This window comes from Phallusia mammillata, chromosome 2 (genome assembly GCF_965637545.1).
Source record: "Phallusia mammillata chromosome 2, kaPhaMamm4.hap1.1, whole genome shotgun sequence".
Classification (NCBI taxonomy): Eukaryota; Metazoa; Chordata; class Ascidiacea; order Phlebobranchia; family Ascidiidae; genus Phallusia; species Phallusia mammillata.
This window is the reverse complement of record NC_137253.1, coordinates 23,118,095-23,133,211: the sequence shown is the minus strand read 5'-3', so window position 1 is coordinate 23,133,211 and position 15,117 is coordinate 23,118,095. Positions and strand designations below refer to the sequence as shown.

The following is a 15,117-nucleotide window of genomic DNA, read 5'->3' as shown; positions in this document are numbered from 1 at the left end:
AGAACGATCACGTGTTGCTTGGCGGCGGGAAAGTTTTAATCAAGGAGGTTTACGAGTGTACGACGACTATATTGTTTATTTTGGATCTGACTAAAAAACGTAGGTTAATGATGCCAGCCAAAAAGGGTGCAGCGCACAAAACATTCAGCAACTTAAAAAGAACTCGAAATGGAGAAGGAAGCAATCTTCGAAGAAAAGAAAACTACAAGCAGCAGCTGTAATAATTGCTGAAAAGACCCAGAATATAAATGAAAATGATTTTGAATTGCTAAAAGATAACCAAGAAATAAGAAAGCGTGTTATGTTGCCATACAAAGAAAAATTTGTTGCTATTAATTTACTGCAAAATTAAAATTATGTACGGTTTCAAAGGATTTTACAAAGCTAAGAAATGAAAAACTTTGTGTGCGTAAAATATGCTGATGGCACAAATGATGTTGTGCCTAAAGGATGGTTGGTTGGCACAGATGCTTGTAAATGGCCACCAGAGATTTGTAATGTGCAGGATTTAACCAAAAAAGAAGTTGTGGCAGAAGAAAAATGGTGCACATGCCCTTGTATTGTTCTCTTCCAAGCTAGTAAGTGTATTAAGATATTTGTTACAAGCATGGTTTACTTGAATTTTTCTTTGCAGGTACTTATGACTGACTGATGTATCAAAAAAGGATACACCCAAAGTAATTTGGAGGACTCTGATTCAGATATATCCATTGAAGAAGAACCACATCAATTGAAGATTTCACCATTAATAACAACAGACTCATCACCAAAAATGTATGTATATATCACTAGCTCCTCAATATTGCTAAGTTACATCTAATTGGTGGATTAATGTTGACTGCATTTTGTTGTGTACAAAATTCCATTTGTTTTAACATATTATTTCTTTATCATAATTGTTGTTGTGAAAAATCAAATCAAATGGTTTAAATGATTTCTTTTGTGTTTAGAAATACATTTAAACGGCCATTACCACCAAACCAAAGACCTTTAAATGGTAATGAATATAAATCCCTAATAGCCAAGATGGAAAGGATGGATGACAAACTGGAGACTATTGTGGAGATACTGAAACAAAAAGTAGTGTGTGCAGCTGTGACAGAAACCCTCTTTCCAGAGCCAGCTGACAATGAAAAAGATCTGGTAGAATTGATCACTCAAATTAATGTAAGCTGCATTTTCACCTAAAATGGAAATAAAATTTAATACTCTTAATTGTCAGGTTGTGTGTTAACAAAATCTGTTTTTGTACCTATGCCAGCCCTACCAAATAATGACAATTTAAACATTTTTATATGATTGATTATAATTGCATGTTTACATACTTGAAGGACAAGAAAAGAATCGGAAAAGTAATTGATATGGACGGCCTGCAAGGCACATTACGCAACTTCATCAAGTTGTTCATGACGAAAAATCTGGCACTTAAATTTTCCTGGAGTGGATTGGGTTGTGGAAGAAAACAGACAAAAATTTCTTTTAAAACTCATCCTTTGTTTGCCTTTTTCATAGGTAAGACATGATTATGTTTTGTTGTAATTAACATTGCAATGATGTGGATTTTAAAATTCAGGTCAATGAATTTTAGTTTTTTTTTCTTTTTTTAGATGTGCTGCCATACACCAGACACAATGGTGCCAGTCACCAGGAAATAGCTACTGCAGTAAAAAGGGTCCTTCCAGGGGTTGGTGACTGGGATGGCGGTCATGTGAAAAGGGTAAAAATCCAACAGCCAAATGAAAACCCAGGTGTTGACACTGACTCTTGCGATGATGCATAAGTATTGTCTTTATGCCTGCCATGTGACTTAGAATGCTTTCGGCCGAGACATCCAAATTGTGTGTTCTATGCTATGTGCTGGCCATCTAAACTGTTTGTCTAATGCTTTGTACCGGCCCTCCTAACTGTGTGTCTTATGCTTTGCAAAGGCCATCTAAACTGTGTGTCTTATGCTTAGCAAAGGCCATCCAAACTGTGTGTCTTATGCTTTGCACAGGCCATCTAAACTGTGTGTCTTATCACTCTTATGCTTTGCAAAGGCCATCTAAACTGTGTGTCTTATGCTTAGCAAAGGCCATCCTAACTGTGTGTGTTATACTTTGCACAGGCCATCTTAACTGTGTGTCTTATTCTTTGCATCAGCCATCTTAACTGTGTGTCTTATGCTTTGCACAGGCCATCTAAACTGTGTGTCTTATGCTTTGCACAGGCCCTCTTAACTGTATGTCTTATACTTTGCACAGGCCATCTAAACTGTGTGTCTTATGCTTTACACAGGCCATCTTAACTGTGTGTCTTATTCTTTGCACAGGCCATCTAAACTGTGTGTCTTATGCTTTGCACAGGCCATCGTAACTGTGTGTGTTATACTTTGCACAGGCCATCTAAACTGTGTGTCTTATGCTTTGCACAGGCCATCCTAACTGTGTGTCTTATCACTCTTATGCTTTGCATCAGCCATCCAGACTGTGTGTCTTATGCTTTTCGCAGGCCATCCAAACTGTGTGTCTTATGCTTTTCGCAGGACATCCAAACTGTGTGTCTTATGCTTTGCCCAGGCCATCCATCAAATCCAGGCGTCCTTTATATTTCGTTTTGTACTTGTTTTTAATACATTGTCAGGAAATATTATTGGAAGTGTCATATTGAAAGGCGGCAAAGTTTGGCAGTGCCAAGGATAATATATGATTGGTTATGTGTGGTACAAACAATACTTAAATGAGGACCTAGTATGGCGGAAAACCGGGCCGTCATACGTGGTTATTATCTTAGGCCGAGCGTACGGCGTCGTGTATGAACCAAACATAACTGGAACGTTCGGCGCCAAGCTCGAAGTGTTTCATTGTTGAACATACGCCACACATATATGCCAACTTAAGCAAGGCACCCAGGTGCCGCCCATGTGAGGCTGCCAAGCGTTACCAAACATAATTATGCTTGGCCCGGACATAAATTTTTGACTGGGTAGAGTTACTTTCCGGATCATAAAACGATTAGTCCCTTCCTTCGACAAGCTTATAATGTTTATGTATATGTAATATGTCAGAAAATTATGCGAAATTTATGATCACATGTCGTCACATAAAATTTATTAAAAGCACTACTATTTAAAAAAGTTGCAATTGTAATACTCAACAGTATATGGTACGTACGGTCCCGCGAGACTTTGCCAAAAAGTCGAGCCCCTATACTAGCTATAGTAATATTAACTGCATCCTCGCCATAGGTTAATGCAATACTGTTCTGAACATGGATCAGTGCAATACAAGAATTTGTATTTGTCACAATTTAGCTGAAGTCCTTAACAACGCGCTACCACACTATATGCCTTTTATACATAACAAAAGTCATTAGCTCAAGACAAAACACCAAATATACCCCGTAGAACGTTATAAGGAGTAGGTGATTTTGACATTACATTCCTGCGTAAACTGCTGGATTTTTGTTACTGCGTCTGCAAACCTATAGCAACTGTGCTGATTAATCTCCAACGCGCTGCATTTCTGGCAATCAGGCGCTTTCCTAACGAACTTCGACAGTCAACTTAGCTTTTCTCTAGGGACGTTCGTGGCGAAATGCATTGAGATGATTTGCGAAAATAGTAGATTTGTTTTCCAGAAATATTTTTGCCTTCCGTGCCATAATACTAACTTATAGCCATATTTTAATTTAAAAATTTCCATAACATTGTGCATGAAATTCTTATAGTTCCTGATTACTAAATACGCTCAAAGCAACGTACGCCATTTACAGACCGCAAACTTAAACTGTGCGGAAATTAAACAATATCGTTATGTTGAAAAATGAAATGTTCAAACATTCTTGATACGCTTCGTGCATTGCGAGGCATGTGCAGCGTAAAAACGCGCATATTTTTCCCGGGGCAATGAAACCGTGACTCGTTAGCGCTAAACTTTTCGTTGTGTATTGCAACTAAAATCTTAATTAAGCAAAACAGCACAAAAACACACACTACAAACTATGAAATTAGGTACTTCAGAAGTTGAATTAAACAACATTTCAGGTAACTGTTTTGAAACAGGAAGTTTGACTTACAATCTATCAAACAAGTAGTTTTCAAATTTCATACAGCTAGTAATTTTTCAAAAAATAATTCCTCCTTTGCACGACAAACAAATCGCAACTTACCTTGTCACATTTGACAACTCGCTATCAACCATACTAGCAGATTGTTTGTGCTTCACTCCTTTGAAAACTGTTTTGACCAGAAGCCAGAAAATTACTGAAGCGGTTCAAAAGGTGGTGTGCCAAAGGAACGTAATTGCTGTCGGGCGGATTTTCGAAAACTTTCCCATTCAAACGCATGCTTGTATGTGGTAATGCTTTTGTAAATATGAAAGTAACACCTAATTAAGTCCTGTCCGATAGTAGCATACACGCCCGGTAGATAAATAGACTATTATCAAATGTCAATATGAGACCAATTTATCTGACCATAATCTATTTGCCTAATTATGATTTTTGTACGAGCAGAATGCAAAATATTAAAATAATATAGACATTTAACCTTGTTTTATTTCGCACTGAGGAGTTACGCTTGTTATGTATCGGCGAACCCCAACAGGTTACAACTGAAAAATTACCTGGTGTTAATTGTAAACGATGCAGAAACTGTACGGCAGCGTCAACGCAGGTGGGCTCTCTAACTTTCTACATTCGTGAAGTTGACTGCATCATTCATATTGCAGTTTACATTTACATGTTGATTTAACCATAGCATCATAAAAACAACGCAAACCAATATACAACTCAATTTCAATCTGGTGTGTCCACATCAACAAAAAATGGTAATAGTAGCATTTACCCCAAAAGTACTGCTTGGTGTTTGACAGGAAACAAACGATATGACAGTACGCACATATTACTTTTGAACACACCTTTGTCATGATTGATTGCCGTTAACCACTAGATTTTGTTTAACCGTTGTTGCAGCATACAAAAATAAAATAAAGCACTGGAATAAAAATCATTGCAAAAAGACGCATTTGGAACACAGTAGATAAAAGGCCGTTCACACAACTAGATAATACAATACAGTAACATTGTTTTTACAAATGATCGAGGGCATTTGAGGCTTAACAAATGAAGGGAAATTCTTAATTCTCATTAATCTATGCTGATCAACCATTGTTCTCACGACATCTGACAGGCGTTATGTGATTTTAGTGTCTGGTCTGTAACGTTATTTTGCATGCAAAACTGTTTTTACCCTTATAACATCTTGTACAGCTAAAAACATTTGTAAACCTAGCCAAATATAAACTTCAGTGTAATGCATTTGTTTAATTGTTTCAGGCTGATGCCAGCCTTCCTAAAATTAAGTCATTTGGTAGATAACCAGGAGGGTCGTAAATATCAACTTCTGGAGAAGTTTTGACATGGTCGTCAGTTGGTTGAAAACTGCTTCTTCTCTCTTCGTCTTCATATTCTCTACCAACATTTTGAAATTGGTTTGGCGAGACTTGTTGCTTCCCTATTGGGTTCGTCATCTTTAAGAAGTCTCCAGCGGGTCGACGATTGTGTGGGGATTTGTTGTCATTTACCCTTGTTGTAATTTGTTGTGATCGAGGTACCGGAGAACGATTCGTTAGGCTATCTTGTTGCACCAGGGTCTTAAAAACATACGAAGATCTTTTTGACCCAGGAATCGGACTCTGCTGGAACGACTGACCCGATTGTTGACGCCGCCGCTTTCTATTCTGCTTCACTTTTATCATTTGGCGCGGGGCCTCTGTTGCCGCTTGGATGGTGCTCTCCCTCATCATATCTATTTCTTCTCGTTGTTTGGCTATCGTGAGTCGTATGCTATGATCTAGGTTGATGGTGTATCTAAGCAAGCTTTTGGCTGTCCCCTTGCTCATGTGTTGTGCGCCCAAGCGTTTCAGGTAGCTGTAGAAGGTGTCTGCATCACCGTCCAACGCCAAAAGACGGTTGTTTTTCAGGTCAGTGTTTCCCAACTCTGCCCGAACATGACGCCTAAAAGACAAATCCATAAGTAAACCTACATGTTCATGCAGTAAGATCAGCAACCAAATAAGAATAGAAATAAGGAGTTGAACGCGTCAATGTAATGGGATGTTTTGTCATGTTGCAGTTTTCACTGAAATACTAGCCATAATAAGTAGCATGGTATTTCTCCCACAACATTTTCAACACCTTTCCCTTTTACCCTCCTATTATAGTGAAATAGTGAAAAGATTAACCCAAACTGTATGTTGGGTTGAAACATTTCACTACTCAAGAGGACAGGTGCTTTGGACAGTTTTTCAGTTCTTTATGTTGTTCATGGTAAAAAAAAACAATATCTTTTTCTTACTCGTATATTTTGTGCAGAGACATGTGGTTTGGAATATCTTCCCCTTCTCGACCTGCACTGGTACGTTGGTCAGCGTCTTCGATCACTTGTAAGATGTAACTGGTGCGGTATGGCCACTGGTCGGTTAAAACCACCCAGCGGGCAATCTTCTGGGCAAGACTCTTTGTCCTTGCGTCTACAAAAATCCAAAACTTACCAATAGCTTTTAACGAAAGACTTAATCCCCATTTTTACCACTTTTGTAAGCGCGCATAGTAGTTCTACATACTGTGGCCTCTGTGGTAATTAAGTTAAAATTACGCATGTTGGTTGCTTTTTAAATTGCTATACTTTGTTAAAAGCTACCTAAATAATAAATGTTCAAATAAGCTAAGTTGAGCTATACCTTTTACCCTGCACTGCATAAAACATAAATCAATCAAAGTGGCATGTGAGAAACATATACCTGCGTCCATTTCATCAAAATCTCCGATAGCATGTCCAGAGTCATCTTGCTGCTCTTCCAATCTTCTAGCATTTCGAAAGTAATGTTGCATTTGTGACTAAAGGGCAATAACTTTATTTAGAAACACGATGTATTAAACATATAGTACTTATGTCATAAAATTAAGCTAAAATTTAAATCAAAATTAGCTGTACGCGGAAAACCAAAAGTGCTCGTGACTCCAAGTGACACACTTTATCTTAAACATCTTCGTGTCATGCATTAGTCATTAAAAGTTGCTAATGGTGCATGTACAGTTTAAGAGATGACAATATATACCACATATTCTGATAGAATGTTTTCAGTGCCTATCACATCCCAAATAGTAAAGTAGTAAAAGCTAAATGCTCTTACCACTTTGTACTTGCAATTGATCATGGCAGCAGTCAAAGTAAGCACATTGAAAATTCGTTTAATATTCCTTGGATTGCTATGTAAGTGAGTGGTTAGAATGTCATCCTCGTGAAAACATTTCCTGAAGAAGGAAAGAAGTAAGGTTATGCTCTTTAGTTTTTATTACTTTGTACACCTATCCGAGACTGACAATATCGTTTTCGACAAAAAATAACGTTTAAAAACTAGTAAACAGAACTAATAAACTATGTAGCTAAGTTTAAGGAATGAAGGTTACTTCCAACTTGTAGCGTATAATTTTAAACCCAATATGGTTTTTACGTTTGCCCGTTACTTACTTGCATTCGTAAAGAAAATCCTTGGTTCCTAACTTACTCTCGTTTGTAGTTTGTTCGGGTGGTACTGAAGGAATATCGACAGATGATGCTGGTATATCAACAATTTATGGTTATTATTTTGTTCCAAATGTATTTGCAAAGATTTTGCAAACATAGGTCACATATGTGTTTTATTTCTGGATATTAGTGCAACAGTAAAAATAAATATCTTTCAACTTGGGCCAAAACATCAAAACCCGGGACTTCCCTTCGGAATTTTCGGTTTCAGCCTCTACGCAATTTTCATAGGAGTCGGTTTTTCGCTGCCTTTAAAAAGCTAACACGTTGTCAGCAACCACACGACATGTTATTCGTTGCTTCTATTTCTTCGAAATTAATTTTGGATCTTTATTACAACAACAACACCAGATTCTTTTAAACAGTAAACAGAAGGACTCGTCTGTTTTTGACGGACAGATTATGCAAAATGTTTCGGGCTTTTGGCACTTGTAATATGAGATTTGACGCACCATCAGAATCAGAAGTACCATTTTTCTAAAGGTACTAACCTTGGTAGGATGAGGTCGAGGAACGTGGTGTTCGGATGCTGTTTGCTCGTGATGAAATACTGTTCTCGTTGGGTTCTTGCCAGCTACTCATTCGTGAGACTGGGGCAGCGTCAGTCGTGTCATAACAACTGTTTGGACTCGTAGGTCCGGCCACGTTCTGTATTTTGTAAGCTAAACAGAAAACTTTGAATAATAATTACACAAGCAACTGTTACATGCCCAGGCCCAACAGCTGAAAGTAGTTTAAACATGAAGAACATTTGGGCAAAAAATACATCGCTTTGTAAAAACTGGTATTTATGCACAACAGGACAATATACTGGAGTTACAAAGAAAAGTATAGGGGTGAAGAAATACGTCACCTTTCTTATTCTGTAATTTTGCCTTTAGGATTACATGTGCAGTAATTGTGTGTGAATCTCTCACGTCACCTGCGAAAATTGACGAAAGGTTACAAGAGCATACTGTGCACAAATGCAAATAACAAGCAGCCTAAAGTCATGGTACGAAAATGGGAATGCAACCAAAAGTCATAAAAAGAATACACTAAACTAACCATCTGACATTCGAAGAGCGGGTTGTGGCATTGTAGCATTAGATGTAGATGGTGTTGGTTGAAAAATATCTTGATTCCTGTAATAAAATAAACAGTGACACAATTATTTGGTGTTAGCGCTTAGAGACTAACTAAAGTTATATGTTTGATACTGGCTCTCACCCACTTAGCTACACAAACTCGGCCTGCCAAGTGAATCACACATGTTAGGGGGAACTGATCGCATTAATTAATTGATGTGTATGACTCATGATCCTTGTCTTTTACAGTATAGTAAGGCATCATACCTGATACCCCATCTCTGACTTGTATTCCGTTCGTCCAACGAATCTGTATCGGAGGGTAGACTTTTCCTTGTAATTATGCTAGTTGTTTGCGGTGCCAGTACTGGTGGTTCTCCTTGGGCTGGCAGGTTTCTGATTTTATGTGTTACTGCTACTGATCTAGGTACTGGTGCTCCATCTGCAACTCGATGGGAACCTAATGGTCTGGGTACCCCCGAAGAATAAGCTCCCATTGTCGAGCTATCCAGGCTTGTTCTAGACAACGACCTTGTGTCAGAATATTCGACGCCGTCTACTGAGTCTTCGTCCGCTTCATCTCCGTCCACCACGGTTCTTCTGTTACTGGGTGGGTCCGCTGAAAGGGAGTAATAAACGCAAGAATGAAGCATGTGGGAAAGGCATGATACATGGGATCCAAGCCGTATAGAATGCTTTTATGCGAACAAGTTACCTTGCGAAAAACAGAGTGAAAAAAGATGCCTATTATGAATCTATACACAATCAAAAATGAACGAAACTGAGCAACCAGAAATAGTATTTCATTTTTACAAGGTTCACGAAGGTTTAATTCGTACAAAACATTCGCTTTCAGGTACATTCAAAGATCCAAACATTACAGAAATACAGTGTTAAATGCTTTACCTGTGACAGACACAAACTTTTTAAACACACTGGTAGTGATGTCTGCTTCACTTATCAGACCTTCGATAAACTGCTTCTTCTTTCCGACCTGTAAATTATAAAAATACGTTTTCAGCGAGAAACCGTCGACACCGCCTGAAGCTACAGGTCGGCTATTATAAGCACAGCCAATGGTATTATAGCATTAGAAATCCTAGTATAAAAGCTGAGATAGTGTAACTCATACAAATGTCTTTGGAACTAAGAAATTAGTTTGACGATATAACGACCATTTGTTTGTAGTCCAAGTCGGTAACTTACAATATACGTTGCTTTAATCATAATATAGGCCGATAAAATTATGCACAATTTGTTTTATCTTACATCAGGAAGGCAGAATGGAAGGTTGATAATTTTCTTGATGTATTCATGTCCGTTCACATTTGCCTGCAACAGGGTTTCACTCATCTCACTTTCAAGACAGTTGACAGCGATCCGCGGATCAACGGCTATCATGCATACGAATGGAGAGGAACGGTCACTGAGCAAAATGTTGACTGCTTGTAGAACAGACTTGACCTGAAAAATAAAGAAACGCTGTTTAACACCAACTGGTATCATAAGCACAGGTTATGCAGAATTACATTTCAAAACTATAAGCGTATTGATTTGACAGCTTGGGAAATAAATATGCCGTATGTTTCGTTTACAGCACTACTTGATTAGTTTTCTATTTTGGGGGAAAATAAAAGAGCAAATTTTACCTTATGTTGTGAAATTCGGTCCAGATCGTCGATTGCCAAAACTATTTTGTATTCCTTTGCATGCGAGAATCGAGTACATTGGACCAACTTACTAATCACATTGATCTGTGTACAAAAGATAAATTAATTTAATTAAAGCAAAACCGTAAGTTGTCTTGGAAACGCGTAGAGGAACGGGCTTCCAAAGGGTAAAAACCTTCATCAAAATCAAAAGAGTTTTCTCAATGATGGTAAATATTTAAAATCGCGAAGACTAATATTAACTTACAAAACAACAATGTATTTTTGTTAGTTTTTCGAAAAATTGTCAAACCTAAAGAACTGCATTTCACCTCGTATTTAATTTTGTCCATGACACCCAGTTCAGATTCCATGTCCGATTTGACCCCTTTCAGTGCAGAAGTGATCCGCGATGTCTGGGAGTGAAACATCGCCCACACAACACCGCATACAGATGATAGAAATGCGACAACACCGGGAACCCAGGCAAAAACACTTGCAGCAATAGGGATCGCCTGAGACACCTGGATATAGCAAAAACAGTTTAGTATAGATGACTGAAACCTGGTACGGAAGCGCAAAAGGTAAAAATACAACTGTATCAATTATTTTTCGGTTCACTATTGAACTCATTTCGTTATTTGACAATTTTATTCCCACAAGAAAAAAGGTGTACAAGTTCAAAAATTATTATTTATGAATGAGCGAAACGGCAATTTTCCTATATTTTAAGGTTTTTAAATCTGTGATAAATAATGTTCAAGTTGTTAGTCTTATCAAGAACTGAAATGTAAACTTCAGTTAGGAAATAGTGTTAGAAATACTTAAAATAAAAACCCCTTCCAACCCCACGTAAGTTATATATACTTACGGCTGTCCCGTACGACGCAATCGGAATCAACACGACCAGGACGAGAATTAGGCTTATCACCCACACGAGAACTGGTATATGGCATCTGGTCTTCGGAAAATTTTTGAACAGTTCCCAGCACCCCCAAAGTGGTTCATATGCCTCCGACGCTTTTTCTTCGTTCCTGTTGTTTTGATGGTTTTCGTCTAGCATGGGAGTTTCCTCATTCCCGTTGCTTCCGGTGCGTTGGCTCTGTTGAGTTTGTCCATTTAATTGTACCATGTTGATGTCGGTTTGTGTAACCCCGTTTTCGTTTTGCCGGGCGCTGTTTCGAGAATAAGCTGAACCGTTTTGCTCATGGACGCCAGGGTTCTGGGCACTTGCCTTACCGAATGGATCCGTAAATTGCACTTTTATCTCCCCCTTCCGTATGTTCTCGCAGGCAGTTTGAGTTTGCAACTTACTGCAATACTCTACCACCCACCACTTTTCACAACCACTCGGTTGTTGCCCGCGCTGCCCTTTTCGATTTTTCCAGGTCGTGTACGGTTCAAATCTGCAGAGGACGCCAAAGCTCTGAAGTACACCTTCCAAGATCTCGAGCCGTGGATTCGCCCCGAACTCTGCGAAGAAGAGTCGAGATTTTATTGCGTGGCGGCTTTCTGGTTCCTGAGATACGGTTTCGACGTCTAAAAGTCGGAAGAGTCGCGATGTTATCGACCCAAACTCTTTTTCTACAGCCTCAGAAATATTGGTTGCGATTCCAGCCCACAGGTTGTCACTTCCCTCGTATGCCCAGGCGTTAAAGTTCACAAGGATGTACCTGAACGAAAAATTATTATTGTAGCATTTCAATCATTTTTTTTAATTTTTATATACTGTGAAGATGTGAATGGGTGAAAACAGGTTAACGTGCTTCTGTTTGGAAAAGTATATTAGTAATCCCACTGCGTCATTCGCAAAACTTAAAGACGGAACATTTAAACACCAGCTGTGATTTACAATAGCAGCAATATTGAAGACGATATCAACAAGCCTGGCCGAGGTATGATAGAATTTAACTTTAATAAAATAGTTTCAAATAATTCACCGAAAAACGAAAAAACGGCGCTTTAAATAGTCAGATATCTTACATGCTTATGTGAAAACTTAATCTTAAAGAAGTTTTAAAAGAAGAAGTTTTATGAACTCCATTATTTTCCCTATTACATGTGGTAACGTACTTAATACCTTTTAACAATTGGACTTTGTTTTCGTTTGCTTTCATTTGCTTCAACATCTTTTGGGGGAGTTGTGCTTCCGTCTGTCGTTGTATCATTTGAGTTTTCCGACTTAGCTCGTCGAAGTACGCAAAATTCCTCATCTCCGCCAACTATCGCCCTTTCTTCGCTGCTAACAGGAAGTTTTGAAAAGGCGGCAATAAAAAGAAGCTTGAGGTTGTGCAGCCATGACGAGGAACACCGGCTGAGGCAACATAGCATCAAGAAAAAGAGCACGGCAAGTGATAGGGAACTCACTAAACCGGCTAAAGACATAGCCTGCTTGCAGTTAAATGTCTGCGTGCTGTTTGGGGCCTTTGTGGTGTTATTTCCGTCAAGAGTGGGTGATGGGGTTGTGACTGGAAATGCAACTTGGCAAAGAGGAGTCATTGGAATAACGGACAGGAAAAGACAAACAACGAAGAGCAGTGCAGGGCATAGCAGCCAGAGTAAGCACTTTAACCACCTGAAGCGCTCATCGCGATGGAACGCGTGCTCGCCTTGCATTTGTCGGCGTCGAAGGATATCTGTAAATTACGGGTTGTGATAACAACGGGTTGTTGGAATTCCAAAATTCAAGGAAGAAACTCACTGCAGACGTGTTTGACCAGGAAGGACTTTCCACTTCCCCATCTCGCAAAGACGCCGATCGTGACGGGGGTTTTCACATTGGTGATAGTTTCAGCAAGCGCTTCCGCGTACACCGTGTGACCAAGGTAGTCAACACCCACGTCGTTGTCGTTTAAAATGTGGTCTGCGCCGAAATTTTAAGGTTACAAATACCGCACAAGTACCAACATGGATCATACATTTTTTAAACAACGCTCTTTAGTTAATTGACCTGCTTTTTTATGGTTTTAGGTGCTTCCAAATGCGTTTATCATGTGCGATAGAAAAATACATTTATTAAGTGTAAGAAACAACATTTTTGACAAGTTTATTAAATTTTAAAAAATGCAACAACCGTGTATATGCCAGTGGCAAGCGTGTAAACAACACGTTTTAAAAACAACATGGCCTTACATCTTTATTGTCCAATAGTAGCCCAATAGTAGCGAAAGTTTACAATGGTTGTAAAATCCGGTTTATCCGCTTAGTAGTGCTGTTAAAAATTAACTTTGCAGAATGGGTTGATACGCCTTTAAGAATTAGACAAAAACAAACAGTTTAACTCGCAAAAATAATTGCTCCAGGCATAGTAACAGGATGTCGGAGTCACATTACAACGTACCAAAGCACGTTCGGCAATGCTATCCTGTTTTAATTTTAAGGATGTAACTGTTTAGCTGAAACGTTGTTGTCAATAACTCACCCGTAGGGTCAACTCTTTTCTCCATGTATCGACCATCATCTTTATAAGTCATTGTATCAGTTTATTCATGATAGCCCACAAAAACCTAAAGTGAAAAACGTCCTATAAAACAAAATTATCGCATGCACGTGTTTACTATTTAACAAATTTATCATTCCAAAATCAGCTTGACATCTGCCAGGAAGTCTGAAATTCGCATGGAAAAGTACCCCTTACAGTCTACACTATTTTATGCCAGTAGAATAAAAACTGTGAAGTAAAATCGTTAGGTGGTATTTGCTTCTCCGTTACACTCGCTGTCTGTACCAAAAACGCCGGTAAACACGAGCAAAATGCCGTCAAGCTTCTGCGACTTGCGTTCGTCGGCACTCAACCGTAAATTGTGCCAGAAAAAACACGTAGCCGCTCACTTAGAGCTAAATGCCGATGAAATTACGGGCGGGTGTCTTGCGTGGGAAAAAGGCTGCTCTGTGACCACTAAAGTGGTTCACAAACATATACATCTTTTGCTATCGAAACTCGCGAACGTATCGTGACCGAAACTCGCTTTATAGGGTGAAATCCAAAAACCCATAAAAGGTAACGCTATTTTTCTATACTATACTGCGGCATAGACTATATGGCACCCAATATTACGTTGAACTTCATAACTTCACAACAATTTACCACTTTTTCAAAAACCAATCACATTTAAACTACCCACGCACTTGTGAATCTAATTCAAAAAATTTGGAAAACGCTACTCTTGTTGCTGACCAAAAACATTGCCGATAAAGCAAGCATGTCGTGCTTCCTATTGCTTGGCATGATAGTCGTCTGTTGCTTACAGCTAGTTGGAACGGGAGTAATCGTTCGAATTGGCGGATTTTAAGGTTCGACGGAAAGTACCAACAATTTAAGAATTCGTTGAAACTTCATTCTATATTTAAATCAGCCGGTTGGATAAAACTTTTGACCTTTTTGCATATCTTTCTCAGGGCAGCACGTCGTTTGCTTTGTAACGCCACGCATTTTGACTACAAGTTTTTGGAAATACATTTGCAAAAGTTTGTAAATCTAACTAGGCGTGACTAAAATCACGAACGACCACGCAAAACAAAATTGAAGATGAAAACAGCATTTAGTCCCCAAAATTAGCATTCGTGTTCTCTGCACTAGGATGTCGCTTTAAAAAAAATACAGGCTAACATATAAAATTTTGGCTAAAATATAATGCAAGGTTTGTGACCATGACGAAACGTAATCAACAGAAGACAATTATTAAACGTACAAAAGTAATAATGTTATGTTATCAGAACTCAGGTTGCCTGAAACAATATACGGGCCGAGAAACACATGCACATGCATAACACGTGTGTTACGTCATCACCTCCGCATATACTTATTGTTTGCCTTCACTGGCACCAAACG

General features: G+C 38.7%; 2 protein-coding genes across 3 annotated transcripts; one reads left to right on the top strand and one right to left on the bottom strand.

Annotated features, from left to right (window-relative positions):
- Positions 1-10: 10 nt before the first annotated feature.
- On the top strand, positions 11-2,631 carry LOC145214995 (uncharacterized). Of its 2 annotated transcripts, XM_080083650.1 has the most exons (5): positions 11-578; positions 635-774; positions 951-1,167; positions 1,332-1,512; positions 1,608-2,631. In XM_080083650.1, the coding sequence occupies exons 3-5, from the start codon at positions 1,027-1,029 to the stop codon at positions 1,778-1,780; spliced, it is 495 nt and encodes a 164-aa protein (XP_079939776.1). In that variant the 5' UTR covers positions 11-578; positions 635-774; positions 951-1,026; the 3' UTR covers positions 1,781-2,631. The 2 variants fall into 2 exon arrangements, with proteins under 2 accessions (XP_079939776.1, XP_079939775.1); XM_080083649.1 differs by lacking the exons at positions 11-578; positions 635-774 and having other exon boundaries at positions 906-1,167.
- A 2,054-nt stretch (positions 2,632-4,685) lies between these two features.
- Positions 4,686-13,801, bottom strand: LOC145214681 (uncharacterized). Its single transcript, XM_080083261.1, has 17 exons — positions 13,708-13,801; positions 12,988-13,149; positions 12,367-12,922; positions 11,158-11,959; positions 10,619-10,810; positions 10,287-10,391; positions 9,907-10,101; positions 9,544-9,631; positions 8,905-9,256; positions 8,618-8,694; positions 8,424-8,492; positions 8,062-8,232; positions 7,514-7,601; positions 7,176-7,296; positions 6,783-6,879; positions 6,338-6,512; positions 4,686-5,997 (listed from the first exon to the last, which is right to left on the bottom strand). Exons 1-17 carry the CDS (start codon positions 13,757-13,759, stop codon positions 5,313-5,315), a joined length of 3,987 nt encoding a protein of 1,328 aa, XP_079939387.1. The 5' UTR covers positions 13,760-13,801; the 3' UTR covers positions 4,686-5,312.
- Positions 13,802-15,117: the final 1,316 nt, after the last annotated feature.

Coding starts and splice junctions, on each gene's coding strand:
- LOC145214995 (XM_080083649.1), top strand. CDS start 931: ATGATTTCTTTTGTGTTTAGAAATACATTTAAACGGCCATTACCACCA. Junction 1,168..1,331: donor AATTGATCACTCAAATTAAT/GTAAGCTGCATT, acceptor ACATACTTGAAG/GACAAGAAAAGAATCGGAAA. Junction 1,513..1,607: donor TTTGTTTGCCTTTTTCATAG/GTAAGACATGAT, acceptor TTCTTTTTTTAG/ATGTGCTGCCATACACCAGA.
- LOC145214681 (XM_080083261.1), bottom strand. CDS start 13,759: ATGACTTATAAAGATGATGGTCGATACATGGAGAAAAGAGTTGACCCT. Junction 8,233..8,423: donor AAAATTACAGAATAAGAAAG/GTGACGTATTTC, acceptor TTTTCTGTTTAG/CTTACAAAATACAGAACGTG. Junction 7,602..8,061: donor CTCGACCTCATCCTACCAAG/GTTAGTACCTTT, acceptor TTGATATACCAG/CATCATCTGTCGATATTCCT.